Raw genomic sequence first — 14930 nt, forward strand, 5'->3', positions numbered from 1 at the left:
CGCGGGCCACGCCTCCCTCTCAACCGAGCCAGAGCTCAAGAGCACAGCCAATGAGACGCAGAGACAAGGGCAAGGCCGGGGCCGTGGCACAGCTTGTTAAGCCACTGCCCTCGATGTCGGCATCCCAGTTCAAGTCCCAGCTGCCCACGTCCGATCCAGCTCCCTGCCGAGGTGCCGGGGAAGGCAGCAGAGGATGGCCCACGTGCTTGGGCCCCTGCCCCACGTGGGAGACCCGCATGGCCTGCTCCAGCATCGGCTGTGGGGGTCATTTGGGGAGTGACCGTGTGCTGGAGGATCTCTCTCCCCATCTCTGTACCTTTGCCTTCCAAAATAATGTACAGATCTTTGAAAAAGAGGGAGGGGTCGGGGGAGTGCGCCGCGATGCTGCATGGTCCGCAAGAAGCTCTCCTCAGGACTTGTGCCAGCAGCTGCCGGAGACACAGCCAGGGAATCATCGCTGGTGATGCGGGCGCTACCAGCGCTGTGCACACAGGCAGCCTGTCTGCGGCACCGGCGCCCCCTAGTGGGCCAGGCCGAGGGCCGCGGCTCCAGGCCACCCACACCATCACGCCCCCACCCACGGGGGCCCTGAGCAACACGCGGCCCCCACCAGCAGGCAGGGCCTGCAAGCGGCAGCTACCTGTGCCGTAGTCGATACGCGTGGAGTTGCCCACGGACTCCTTCAGGTACACGGCCACCTCCGGCACGGCAGCGGCCAGGTGGGCGGGCACCACGGCGGCCACCAAGCCCTCTGCTTCCTGATAACACAAGAGACACCAAGTGGCCGCAGTAGATTAGGCAGCATCTGGCCTGGCTCCCTGCTCTGCCGGGCCACTGGGGCAGGCAGGGGGAGCTGGCTCCACGCAGCAGCTTGTCCCGCGTGCCCCTCCCTCCAGGGCACAGGTGGCCGGGGGAGCGGGGAGGGGGGTCGGGAGAGCTGCCCCCTCAGCTCTCCCTCTGGGAACTCACTGGGGCTCGAGACCACTGTCCCACGGCAGCTGGGTCGGCGCCCTCAGTCTACCCAGAGACACACGCCAGGGTGTTCCGAGAAGCCAAGGGGTGGAACCCATGGAAACGCCCATCACAGGCAATGAAGACCTGAGCCGTCTACATGGTGGAGTCTACACTGCAAAGAGCCAGACCTGTGGCTTCACAGGACCACTGACTGGGTCTGAGACATGCGTGTCAGGTTCAAAAACAAAATCAACTTAGGGATGGAAACCAGACGAGTCTGGGGGATCCCAGCTGGGAGGGCACACGAGGGCCCTGCAGGAGCACTGGAATGTTCTACGGCCTGACATGGGGGCAGCGGTGGCTGAAAGCCTAGAGATCCACGCTGCGGCTCTGCTTTGCCAACTACAGGCTTCAGGCCAAACAGATCTTCAAGAGGACTGGGCTGTCGCGAGCCCGCAGGCAGCCCCAGGCGGGGTGTATGCATGTGTGCATGCACCCCCTCCCCTCCGCTCACTGCCCACGGTGTGCCCAGCACTCGGACTGAGCTGACCCGAGAGTGTCCTAGAAGCAGTGGGGCTCTGGCCCCCCAGGCCTGACCTGGGCCCACACTGCTTTCCCAAGGAGGGGCTGCCACCCTGCATTTCCGTGTCCATCTGCTCCCGCTGCGGGAGCCCCCGGGTCCTCCCTCTGAGGTCCCTGTGCAAACGGTGGCTCACCACGGCCACTGTCCACCTGGCCCCCCTGTCCTGACGGCGGGTCAGCGAGTCCGTCCACGAGTTCCCCACACAGCCCCCTCATCCTCTCCCACAGCTGCATGGCTATCCAGTGTGGACGAACAGCTTTATTTAATGGCCCCCCGCCAGCCCCTGGACAGACAGCCCCGTGCCGAGAGCGGCACCAGCATGGCCGCAGTCCCTGCCGACGGCGGGGCAGTTACTAGCACTTGGATCTGGTGGCTGACTCACAAATTAAGCACCTGGGACCCGGACATGTGAGGGCTCCAGACACCTGCTCTCGGCAGCGCCGTGCCGCGCCAGCCCGCGGCAGCCTCACCTCGTCGAGCTTGGCGTACCAGGTCCTGTAGGCCTTGTTCCCGAATCGAGAGGGCTGGTCCACGGGTGGGGTCTCATCGATCCAGCGGTCCAGCGTGTCCAGGAGGGCCAGCAGCTTCTCTACAGCCTGTGGAGGCGAAGCGCGAGGGCCCAGGCCCCGTCACTAGTGGACCCCAGCGCGAGGGCCCAGGCCCTGTCACTAGTGGACCCCAGCGCGGGGGCCCAGGCCCCGTCACTAGTGGCCCAGGGAGGGGCGCGCCAGGCCCCGTCACTAGTGGACCCCAGGGCAGGGGGCCAGGCCCCGTCACTAGTGGCCCAGGGAGGGGCACACCAGGCCCCGTCACTAGTGGACCCCAGCGCAGGGGCCCAGGCCCCATCGCTAGTGGACCCCAGCGCAGGGGGCCAGGCCCCGTCACTAGTGGACCCCAGGGCGGGGGGCCAGGCCCTGTCACTAGTGGCCCAGGGAGGGGCGCGCCAGGCCCTGCCTGGGGGGACCCAGGCTGGCACAGACTGGCCGCTCTCCCCGCTTTCCCCGTTTCTTCCTAGCTGTCCCGAAAATGAAGGCGGCCAGAGCAGGACGAACACAAGGCTGAGGGGCCGGGGCTGGGGTGTCTCTGGCTGGCCTACCAGGAGGCACCGGACGACCACCAGCTCCAGCCCAGGTCGCACTTAGTCTGGTGCGGAGCTCGGGACGCCACCCATCAGGGGTGCGGCCCCGCCAGCCCTGGCACAGGCCCTGGTGTTGTAGCAGGCTGAAGGCCGCGGGCCTGGGTTCTGGGTTCTGGTCCTGCATGAACGCCTTGCAGTCACCGTGAGACTGTAAGCAAGCGACCTGAGCTCCCTGAGCACGGGCTGGCGATGCGCAGCCGCAGGCCCACACAACTGCCACGCATGGCACCTGCTGCCGCATGGCCTGCTCACGGGGACAACATGGGAGCAGGATTTCCCGCCAGCCCTTAACAAGTGGGGCCGGTGTGGGTCCTCACTGCAGCACATGATCCCACAGCCGACCCTGTGGAGAGCTGGGTGCTGGGCCGCCGGGGACGGGAAGGGAACTGGGGTCGCAGATGGGGATGGCTCAATGCACAAGACGCTACGCGGGGACCTCAGGGGGTGCTGGGGGCGGGCGGGACGCGCCGCGCTGCTCTGGGAAGGGCCTGGAGGAGACGCTGGAGGGAAGGCAGTACCGGCAAGAGGGGCCCTGCCAGGAAGCAGATCTCGCCCATGCCCCAGGAACGAAGGCTACAAGGAGAAACTTCCAGAAAATCCTGACCCAGGGAGGAGGCAGCAGGGTGAGGCCCACAGGAAAAGGCGCCCAGGGGGGAGAAGTAGGCTCACCACGGGCGGGCGGCAGGCCCGAGGCCCGCACAGGCTGTGATCGGTGCTGCCCGCCACGTGCCCCCAGCCTGTGCCTGGGGCACGGGAGCACAGGCAGGTGCCTGCAGGAGAACTCTCCCCGTCGCCGCAGGCGGCAGGGCTGCAGCGACATGAGATGCTGCCGCAGCCGGCTCCCTGCACCAGGCCACCAGCAGCCGCTGACACGGGCATCCAAGCCGGCTCCCTGCGCCAGGCCACCAGCAGCCGCTGACACGGGCACCCAAGCCGGACCTGGCGCAGCAGCTGGCTGACGAGGACTGACGCGGGCAGCCTGGCCCGGCACGCACCAGCGAGCCCCGACTCCCTGGAGACTCGGCTCCAGGGCCAGCGGGAGCCAGGCCCCAGCTGCAGGCTCAGCTGGACCAATGAATCATTAAAGACCCAGGCCTCTGTCCAGGGGAAGCTGCTGCTACTGTCTGCTGTGAGGCTGGGGAGGAAGCGGCTGGAGCCCCCGGCAGGCACAAAGAATCATCTAGGCTGTGCCACGGCTCCTGGCTCCCCACGCCTGAGCCTCAGAGACCCGGAAAATCGCCCCTGAAATTTCACCAGCCAACTTTTTATTTTTTAAAAAATATCAAACAGAACCATAACAAAAATAACCCTATCTATCATCACCTTTTTCCTCAAAAAACTTGAAATTTTTCACTCTCAAAGAGTAGGAGGCAGCAGTGAACCCGCAGCAGGACTAGGAGAGAGGCTCAGAGCACCAGTCTGGACAGACCTGCGGTGCTGAGCGAGCTGGCGGGGGGAGCAGGGCCTCGCACCCAGCCCCGGCGGGCCGCAGGGGCCGTGCCGCCCACGCCCACGGCCTGTGCATCTGCAAGACCTCTAGAGACCAGGCCAGGCCTCCCTGCCTGCCGCCTGAACCAACTCCAGCTCCGGAAGTGCCTCCCCAACGAGGGCGGGGTCAGCAACAGCTGACAAGAAAGGCATTGAGCGTGTGTGCGGCGGGGTCTCCATGCCTCCTCCCCTGGGGCCAGCGAGGAGGGCACAGGCTCAGAGGGGACGAGGTCACTCGCTCGGAGTGGTGTGCGTCAGTCTCAGGTGTGTGACTGCACCTGCGACTCGGCCAGAGCGGCCTGGCGCTGAGCCCGTCTCCACAGGGCCTCAGGGGCAATACGGACCTGGAAGGGACCTGGCGGCCAAGAAGGTGTGGAGGTCATTGAGGTCATTGCAACATCCGCTCTAAGGAGCCCCCGGCACAGCTGAGAAGCCCCTCTCCCCCGTCACCCCGACCCAGCGTCACGACCCCCGAGCTCCAGCCTGGCCCAAGAGGAAGCCAAGAGGCCCGAGGAGGGCTTGCTTCCCTCACACAGGCAGAACAGGGCCTCGGCATCTGGGGGCCAGAGAGCGAGGGAAGAGGCAGCAGCGTCGGCGCTGGGTACAAGGGCTCTGGGAACAAAGCAGCCTTTGGGGACAGGTGCAAAACTGGGCCAGGGCAGGGCCAGCTCTTACCCAACAGGCCGTGGCTACAGGGCCGGGTGGGCCAAGCTGTGAGAGAGGCCGTTCCCGCCCTCGCGTCTGAGATAAGAGGCTCCAGGTGGCTCAGGGCCAACTGGGACACAAACCCAAGAGGCCACTGGAGCGCTGGGACTCGGCCCGTGCTACACCCCGCGCTACGCCCTGCACTCACGAGCCCCAAGACCTGGCCTCCCCGCGCTACGCCCTGCACTCACGAGCCCCAACCTGGCCTCCCCGCGCTACGCCCCGCACTCACGAGCCCCAAGACCTGGCCTCCCCGCGCTACGCCCCGCACTCACGAGCCCCAAGACCTGGCCTCCCTGCGCTGACAGCGGTCTCTGCAGCAGCCAGAGAGCAAGCATGAACCCCAAAAGCAAAGGACACAGCACCCTGAACTCGCATGCCCAGGCCCGAGAGGAGCCCCCAGGAGACCAGAGAGCAGAGCCAGGGACAACACGTGCAGGGCAGCCGTGCCCAGGGTCCCAGCCACAGTCTCTCGGGCGATGTACACAAACAGGGTCACAGCCCGAGGGACGCGCGCTGCCACAGGGCCGGCCTCTGCCGAGGCCACAGGCACTTCCACTGGGGAATCTCCAGCAGGCACACAACACTGTCACCTCCTCACGGTCCCAAAGGCAGATCAAGACAGCGGCCAGCGAAGTGCAGACTCCCAGACAGACACTCGCCCACATCCAGTTCTGTAAGTGCTCAGCTGTCCACAGACCCAAACCCCTGGAACCCCCGCGGCCAGCACTCTGGCTCCGCGCGGCCCACGGAGCGGCCGCGGCAGGCTCCCCGCCCGTGCCTACCTCAGAGACTTTGTACTCGAAGGTCAGCTTCTTCCCCTTCACGCCTTCGTTGAGGGTGAGGATGAACCCGATGTAGTCCGCGTACGCCTGCCACACAGAAGCGAGGACGTCAAGCCCCCAGCAACAACGCCCGGCCCCCGCCGCGGCCGCTGGCAGGCTCTGCACACACCCCTCCCCCCGTGGGACGCGTGCGGGCGCTGCTGTTGCCCCCAGTGAACAGATGCAGAAACCAAGGCTCCACGAGGAGAGATTTGCTCAGGGCCTCCCGAGACCAAGCCCTCGTACGACGTGGAGCGAGGACTCGGCCAGTCTGCCCACAAAGCCGAGTGGCCAGTGCCTGACCACTGTGCTACACCACCAGGGGTCCAGGGAACACCTTCCCCAGCCATCCGCTGCTGCCCCGCCTCTCCCAGAGGCTTGCTGTCTGGCTCCCAGGGGAGCTGCCTGTCTGAGCACGCCCACCCCAGATGCCACCTGGCCACTCCCCCGCCCGCCAGGCTGCAGGTCACTCCAGCACAGCGCCGAGGAGGCGCTCAGTGCCCTCAGCTAACACAGCGCCCTACACCCAAGCACCTGGGTTTGCGCGCTGGCTCTGGCTCTCCGAGCTGGATTCCTGTCCATGCACACCCTGGGAGGCAGCTGGGATGGCTCTAGTGCTTGGGCCCTGCTCCCTCATGGGAGACCTGGACTGAGCTCCTGGCCCCTGGCTTCAGCCTGGCCCAGCCCCAGCTGTTGGGGCCATTTAGGGAGTGACCAGCGGACAAGAGCTCTGTCTCCCAAATACATTTTTAAAAATTAAAACAAAAACAAACACAAAAACTGAGCATGGAAAGAGGCCTGAGCACGGGCCCTGGAAGGCGGCTGTGCAGGCAGGGGCTCCCGCCCCGTCCACCTGCTGCCCCGGCCTCTCCCTGACCCCTTCCCTTCTCACCCCTGACCTGTGGACGCCAGGGCAGGCAAGGTGAGAAGCAAACCACTAACCACTTCTCTAGCGCCCAGGTACTGTCCACAGCCGCCCTCCGCCCAGGCGAGGCTGGGCCCTGGCTCCAGAGGCCCTCGGCCGAGGACACCTGTGGCTGTGGCACCTGGGGCGGGGGTGCTGCTGGCACCTAGTGGGTGGAGGCCACGGACGTTACCAGAGGCGACTACGCACAGGACGGCCCCTACACAGAGAGCCATCCCCCAGCTGTCAGTGGGGCTGGAATTGAGAAACAGGGAGCGCAACCACGATGACGCAAGGCCTGGGGCCACGTGTGAGGCCGCGTGTGTATCCTGATGAGGACAGGCAGGGCGTGATAACCATCGATCTGCAAACGCTCCGTGGCTCCGTGCGCAGGTGTGAGAAAGGAGCCAGACGGACTCTCGTGACCTCCAGCCCCGTGAGGCCGAGGCACAGGGCTGCAAGGTCCGGGCTCAGTGTCGGCCCAGCAGACTCCTCATGGGGGGTCTCTGCCTGAGGGCCCCAGCGCGGGGGCGTCTCTCTGCAGCCGGGCCGGAGCCCGCCCTGCGAATCCGCAAGCAGCTGCTCCGGTCTCAGTCCCAGGCTCCGCACAGCCTGTACCAGACGCCCGCGAGGTATGAGCCGTTATCTTCTGCCCACCCTCTGGGCAGCACAGCAAGGAAAACCACTGCCCCCCAGGGCTCCGGGTCCCCGCGCCACGTGTGGGCTCGGCTACGCCCCTCACCACCACATCACCCCTCTGTGGCCCCCACACTTGCTATCACTTGTGACCAAGCACCAAGGTGACACCCTCCCCCCATCACTGACACTCAAAGGACACTGGCTCCTGAGAACCTGGACACGACTCCCCAGGGCCGGCCCAAGACCCGCCTGACCAGGCCCCTCTGCGCGCTACCCCTGAGTGGGAGGGCCTGCCTCCTCACCTCTCACCTCTCACCTCTCACCTCTCCCTCTCCCTCTCCCTGAGACCTCAGGCTCCAAAAGCAAACATGGCCGGGGGCTCACGACCTGGTCACACCTAAGAGACCACTGTCTGAGGAGGCCCACGCTCCTCGCCCTGGTTCTGGCCGGCCCGTGTGGAGCCCACTGGTACCTGCGAGCGCTTCCACTTGCCCATGTCCGGAACCGTGTGGATCTCCTTCTTTGGAATGACGAAGTTCTGAGTGGCAGGGGGGGTCTCCTCCGAAGAATCTTGACCAAAGAAAATAAAAAAGTAAACACGTGAACAGAACCCTTCCTCCCTCACCCCACTCTCTCTGTAAACTGGAAAGCCACGCCCCGGCCTTGCCACCTGCCAGAGTGCGAGGAGCCAGCCCCGCCAGCCTGTGGTAACCAGCGGCGCCGGCGCCACCCACTCCCCAGTGGGCAGGATGAGCACAGTTAGAAAAGTGAAAACAAGGGGCCGGAGCTGCGGCACAGACGGTGAAGCCACCACCTGCAGCGCCGGCATCCTTATGGGCACCAGTTCAAGTCCCGGCTGCTCCATTTCTGATCCAACTCCCTGTTAATGCACCTGGGAAAGCAGCAGAAGATGGCCCAAGTCCTTTCGCCCCAACACCCATGTGGGAGACCTGGAGGAAGCTCCTGGCTTCGACCTTGCCCAGCCCTGGCCATTGCAGCCATTTGGGGAGTGAACCAGCGGATGGAAGACCTCTCTCTCTCTCTCTCTCTCTCTCTTCCTCTCTCTCTCTATAACTCTCAAATAAATAAATCTTAAAAAAAAAAAAGTGACCTTCTGAAAGTCAACTTTTTAGACATACACAGGCAATTCAAAGGAAAAAACACACATTGGAACTGCAAAAATACTTGAGAAAAATCACCCACCCGCTCCTTCCCTGGTAAGGCTGGCAGAGTCAAAGCATCTGGCCGGGGCCGGCGCATGGCGCAGCGAGAAGCCGCCACCAGGAACACCAGCATCCCAGGGGCACCGGTTCGAGTCCCGGCTGCTCCACTTCCCATCCAGCTCCCTGCTAATGGCCTGGGAAGGCAGGGGAAGTTGGCCCAGGTGCATGGGCCCCTGCCACTCCCATGGGAGACCCAGATGAAGCTCCTAGCTCCTGGCTCCTGGCTTCAGCCTGGCCTGGCCCTGGCCATTGCAGCAATCTGGGGAATGAACTAGCAGATGGAAGACCTCTCTCTCTCTCTCTCTCTCTCTCTCTAACTCTGACTTTCAAATAAATAAATAAGTATTTTTTAAAAATTAAATTAAAAAAATAAAAACACGTGGCCGCTGATTCGGGACAGGGAGCAGGAACTCCACACTGCGGCAGAAGCACTAACTGGTAGGGCCTGCTAAGGGGGCAAGTCAGCGCTGTCGGTTAAGGTAGAAACTGCTCAGAGTGGACACTCAACCCAGCAGCCACACACCTGCACTGCATGTCAGAGCGCCTGGACGCAACTCCCACCAGCGCCAACCAGGAGGCAGTGGGACGCCTCAAGGAATGAGGCTCCTTCCACACTCACGGGAGAGCCAGACTGGACACCAGCTCCTAGTGTCAGCCCCAGCAAGGGGAGTGAGCCTGCAAACGGGAACTCTCTCACCCCCACCTCTCTGCGGCAAAATAAACAACAGTAGTTCAAGACCCCACTGCCTGCCCAGCATCCATGGTCCACTTAGAGGAAGCCAACCTTCAGATGTGCTCAAGGCAGACAAAACCACACAAGGCGGCGATGTGCAAATAACATACGGCTCTGTACCAGAAACCTCCCCAGCCCTTCGACGACTTGAAAGCCAGAGTGACACGGAAACAAGGATTTTCCACCCACTGGTTCTCTCCCCAAAATGCCTGCAACAGCCAGCGCTGGGCCAGAACTCCGCCTCGGTCTCCACGTGCTAGGGGTCCCACCGCTCCGGCTCGGCCGTCACCTGTTGCCTCCCAGGGCACTGCACAGCTGGGATCTGAACCGGCACTCCGATAGGGAATGCGGGCGTCCCAGTTTAACCACGGCACCACACCCAGCTGTGGTGAGCCTGTTCCTGGGAGGCAGCAGCTGATGGCCCACGCGCTTGGGCCCTGCCACCCAGGTGAGAGCCCCGGTCCGAGTCCCTGGTCCCTGGCAAATGGCTGTTGCGGCCACGTGAGGAGGGAGTGACTCAGAGACCTCTCTCTCCCCCTCCCTCTCGGTTGTTCTTTCAAATAAATAAAGAGAGCCTAGCGAGCGAAGTAGGGAGAGCTGCACGACAACGTGTACAACGTCTCACTGCTGCGAAGACGGCACAGTCCATCTCAACACCCACACCCGGGAGCGTGCGCACTGGGCCCAGCGCTGAGATGACGCGTCACCTCCACAGGGTACATCACCCACAACTCCCCGCTCTCAGTCACCTCCACAGGTGCCCGTCACCCACAACTCCCCGGTCTCAGTCACCTCCACAGGTGCCCGTCACCCACAACTCCCCGCTCTCAGTCACCTCCACAGGGTGTGTCACCCACAACTCCCCCGCTCTCAGTCACCTCCACAGGTGCCCGTCACCCACAACTCCCCGCTCTCAGTCACCTCCACAGGTGCCCGTCACCCACAACTCCCCCGCCTCAGTCACCTCCACAGGTGCCCGTCACCCACAACTCCCCGCTCTCAGTCACCTCCACAGGTGCCCGTCACCCACAACTCCCCCGCCTCAGTCACATCCACAGGTGCCCGTCACCCACAACTCCCCGCTCTCAGTCACCTCCACAGGTGCCCGTCACCCACAACTCCCTGCTCTCAGTCTCCTCCACAGGGTGCGTCACCCACAACTCCCCCGCCTCAGTCACCTCCACAGGTGCCCGTCACACACAACTCCCCGCTCTCAGTCACTTCCACAGGTGCCCGTCACCCACAACTCCCCGGTCTGTCACCTCCACAGGTGCCCGTCACCCACAACTCCCCCGCCTCAGTCACCTCCACAGGTGCATCACCCACAACTCCCCGCTCTCAGTCACCTCCACAGGTGCCCGTCACCCACAACTCCCCGCTCTCAGTCACCTCCACAGGTGCCCGTCACCCACAACTCCCCGCTCTCAAGTCACCTCCACAGGTGCATCACCCACAACTCCCCGCTCTCAGTCACCTCCACAGGGTACGTCACCCACAACTCCCCGCTCTCAGTCACCTCCACAGGTGCCCGTCACCCACAACTCCCCGCTCTCAGTCACCTCCACAGGTGCCCGTCACCCACAACTCCCCGCTCTCAGTCACCTCCACAGGTGCCCGTCACCCACAACTCCCCGCTCTCAGTCACCTCCACAGGTGCCCGTCACCCACAACTCCCCGCTCTCAGTCACCTCCACAGGTGCCCGTCACCCACAACTCCCCGGTCTGTCACCTCCACAGGTGCCCATCACCCACAACTCCCCCGCCTCAGTCACCTCCACAGGTGCCCGTCACCCACAACTCCCCGCTCTCAGTCACCTCCACAGGGTGTGTCACCCACAACTCCCCAGCTCTCAGTCACCTCCACAGGTGCCCGTCACCCACAACTCCCCGGTCTGTCACCTCCACAGGGTGCGTCACACACAACTCCCCGGTCTGTCACCTCCACAGGTGCCCGTCACCCACAACTCCCCGCTCTCAGTCACCTCCACAGGTGCCCGTCACCCACAACTCCCCGCTCTCAGTCACCTCCACAGGTGCCCGTCACACACAACTCCCCGCTCTCAATCACCTCCACAGGTGCCCGTCACCCACAACTCCCCGCTCTCAGTCACCTCCACAGGTGCCCGTCACACACAACTCCCCGCTCTCAGTCACCTCCACAGGTGCCCGTCACCCACAACTCCCCGCTCTCAGTCACCTCCACAGGGTGTGTCACCCACAACTCCCCCGCTCTCAGTCACCTCCACAGGTGCCCGTCACACACAACTCCCCGGTCTGTCACCTCCACAGGTGCCCGTCACCCACAACTCCCCGCTCTCAGTCACCTCCACAGGTGCCCGTCACCCACAACTCCCCGCTCTCAGTCACCTCCACAGGTGCCCGTCACCCACAACTCCCCGCTCTCAGTCACCTCCACAGGTGCCCGTCACCCACAACTCCCCGCTCTCAGTCACCTCCACAGGGTGTGTCACCCACAACTCCCCCGCTCTCAGTCACCTCCACAGGTGCCCGTCACCCACAACTCCCCGGTCTGTCACCTCCACAGGTGCCCGTCACACACAACTCCCCGCTCTCAGTCACCTCCACAGGTGCCCGTCACCCACAACTCCCCGCTCTCAGTCACCTCCACAGGTGCCCGTCACCCACAACTCCCCGCTCTCAAGTCACCTCCACAGGTGCATCACCCACAACTCCCCGCTCTCAGTCACCTCCACAGGTGCCCGTCACCCACAACTCCCCGCTCTCAGTCACCTCCACAGGTGCCCGTCACCCACAACTCCCCGCTCTCAGTCACCTCCACAGGTGCCCGTCACCCACAACTCCCCGCTCTCAATCACCTCCACAGGTGCCCGTCACCCACAACTCCCCGCTCTCAGTCACCTCCACAGGGTGCGTCACACACAACTCCCCGCTCTCAGTCACCTCCACAGGTGCCCGTCACCCACAACTCCCCGGTCTGTCACCTCCACAGGTGCCCGTCACCCACAACTCCCCGCTCTCAGTCACCTCCACAGGTGCCCGTCACCCACAACTCCCCGCTCTCAGTCACCTCCACAGGGTGCGTCACCCACAACTCCCCGCCCTCAGTCACCTCCACAGGTGCCCGTCACCCACAACTCCCCGCTCTCAAGTCACCTCCACAGGTGCATCACCCACAACTCCCCGCTCTCAGTCACCTCCACAGGTGCCCGTCACCCACAACTCCCCGCTCTCAGTCACCTCCACAGGTGCCCGTCACCCACAACTCCCCAGCTCTCAGTCACCTCCACAGGGTGCGTCACCCACAACTCCCCGCTCTCAGTCACCTCCACAGGTGCCCGTCACACACAACTCCCTGCTCTCAGTCACCTCCACAGGGTATGTCACCCACAACTCCCCGCTCTCAGTCACCTCCACAGGTGCCCGTCACCCACAACTCCCCGCTCTCAGTCACCTCCACAGGTGCCCGTCACCCACAACTCCCCGCTCTCAGTCACCTCCACAGGTGCCCGTCACCCACAACTCCCCGCTCTCAGTCACCTCCACAGGTGCCCGTCACCCACAACTCCCCGCTCTCAGTCACCTCCACAGGTGCCCGTCACCCACAACTCCCCGCTCTCAGTCACCTCCACAGGGTGCGTCACCCACAACTCCCCGGTCTTAGTCACCTCCACAGGTGCCCGTCACCCACAACTCCCCGCTCTCAGTCACCTCCACAGGGTGCGTCACCCACAACTCCCCGCTCTCAGTCACCTCCACAGGTGCCCGTCACCCATAACTCCCTGCTCTCAGCTCCCATTACTTCCAGCACAAGGATTTCCTGTCTGTAACCGTGGGGAACCCCAGTTTGCAGGGAGTCTCCCCATTTTCCAGAAGTGAGAGAAATGTGGAGCAGCCCCGCTCCAAGCTGCAGGCACCCAGGAGGGGCCGGTGCTGCTGCCTGCACCCCACAGCAGAGCACCAATGCGGGTCCTGGCTGCCCTGCTCCTTTTTTGAACCAAAACATCTATTTTTGCTCATGGAATAAACCCGCGCGCCATCTAAGTGCCTGCGTGCCTGAAGCAGAGGGGACGGTGAACATCTGAGAGCCCTCCGCCGGAGGACCCGGCCTTCACTCCTCACGCGGTTGTCGGCCCGTGATAAGAATCCTGGGGTGTGACTTCTGACACACATCAACAGACCAAAGCTTGCACTCACTCAGAAACACTGACTCCAACTAAAAATGGAAACCATTTCCGTGAGCTTCGACCTCCTGGGACGTTACCCTAACACAAAGGCAGAAGACGGGCTTGTCCACACCACCACGTGCTCACGTTTCTGACCCAAGCTAAGGGGCTGGAAGAAGAAACGCAGAACAGCCCTGGGCGACCACGGGAACCGAGACTGGCCAGGAACAGTTTTAAACGGGAGCCGCCAGCGCCTGCGGAGGGCTTTCCTGTGGGCTTTCCTGTGGGCTTCTCAGCCGAGTCCAAACCCCAAAACGCACCTGCAGAGACAGGCCCAACAGCCTAGACACAGCGGCCATACAAATAACGGGAAAAGCAAGTCCGAGACCAGGTGCCAAGACTTCTTGTGTCGGGGTCAGCACTGTGGAAGAAGCTCCTGGCTCCTGATCGGCGCAGCTCCAGCCGTTGTGGCCATTCTCTGTAGCTCTTTCTTTCTTTCTTTCTTTTTTTTTTTTTTTTTTTTGACAGGCAGAGTGGACAGTGAGAGAGAGAGAGACAGAGAGAAAGGTCTTCCTTTGCCGTTGGTTCACCCTCCAATGGCCACTGCAGCCAGCACATCGTGCTGATCCGAAGCCAGGAGCCAGGTGCTTCTCCTGGTCTCCCATGCGGGTGCAGGGCCCAAGCACTTGGGCCATCCTCCACTGCCTTCCCGGGCCATAGCAGAGAGCTGGCCTGGAAGAGGGGCAACCGGGATAGAATCCGGCGCCCCAACCGGGACTAGAACCCAGTGTGCCAGCGCCGCAAGGCGGAGGATTAGCCTGTTAAGCCACGGCGCTGGCCTTGACTTTCAAATAAATAAATCTTAAGGCTGGCACCGTAGCTCAATAGGCTAATCCTCTGCCTGCGGCACCAGTACCCTAGGTTCTAGTCCCAGTCGGGGAGCCAGATTCTGTCCTGGTTGCTCCTCTTCCAGTCTAGCTCTCTGCTGTGGCCTGGGAAGGCAGTGGAGGATGGCACAGGTCCTTGGGCCCTGCACCTGCATGGGAGACCAGGAGAAGCACCTGGCTCCTGCCTTCGCATCAGCGAGATACGCCGGCCACAGCGGCCATTGGAGGGTGAACCAACGGCAAAAAGAAGACCTTTCTCTCTGTCTCTCTCTCTCACTATCCACTCTGTCAAAAAAAAAAAAAAAAAAAAAGAAAGAAAGAACTTGGTGTTCTGGGCGCTTCCTCGGCCCCATGCTGAGTCGCTGATGACTCGGCCCTTGGCCTGGGGCTCTGCCAGGCCCGGCTTCCTCCTCCAAGTGCTCCTCCGCCTCTTTCTAGCTCCCAACCTTCCTGCCTCTTGTCCACCGGTGCTCAGGGCAGCCCAGGACCCCCTGTCTCCCCCTACCCCGGCTCCTTCCTGGTCCTGCCTCTACAACCCAGAGTGTGCACCTGTGCCTCTCCACCACGCGCCTTGCTTCCTGCTCCAGCGCTTCGGCCTCCCGTTCTACAACGGACGAAGGCTGGCTCAGGGTGAGGCTCCATCGCTCCTGCTACTCGGACACTGACCCGATCCCTCCGGACGCCCTCCTCCGCCAGCCCTTCATCTT

The 14930-nt window shown here is 63.2% G+C and overlaps 1 protein-coding gene across 3 annotated transcripts in view; it reads right to left on the bottom strand.

Moving 5' to 3' along the window:
* Positions 1 to 14930, bottom strand: part of PTPA (protein phosphatase 2 phosphatase activator) — a 29134-nt gene that overhangs the window by 10060 nt on the left and 4144 nt on the right. For all 3 annotated transcript variants that reach the window (XM_062207397.1, XM_062207399.1, XM_062207398.1), the window contains exons 3-6: positions 7708 to 7805; positions 5654 to 5740; positions 2008 to 2133; positions 641 to 758 (exon numbers count right to left, since the gene is read on the bottom strand). In XM_062207397.1, the coding sequence (XP_062063381.1) occupies positions 641 to 758; positions 2008 to 2133; positions 5654 to 5740; positions 7708 to 7805 (429 nt within the window). The remainder of the gene's footprint in view (positions 1 to 640; positions 759 to 2007; positions 2134 to 5653; positions 5741 to 7707; positions 7806 to 14930) is intronic.

This window comes from Lepus europaeus, chromosome 12 (genome assembly GCF_033115175.1).
Source record: "Lepus europaeus isolate LE1 chromosome 12, mLepTim1.pri, whole genome shotgun sequence".
Lineage (NCBI taxonomy): Eukaryota > Metazoa > Chordata > Mammalia > Lagomorpha > Leporidae > Lepus > Lepus europaeus.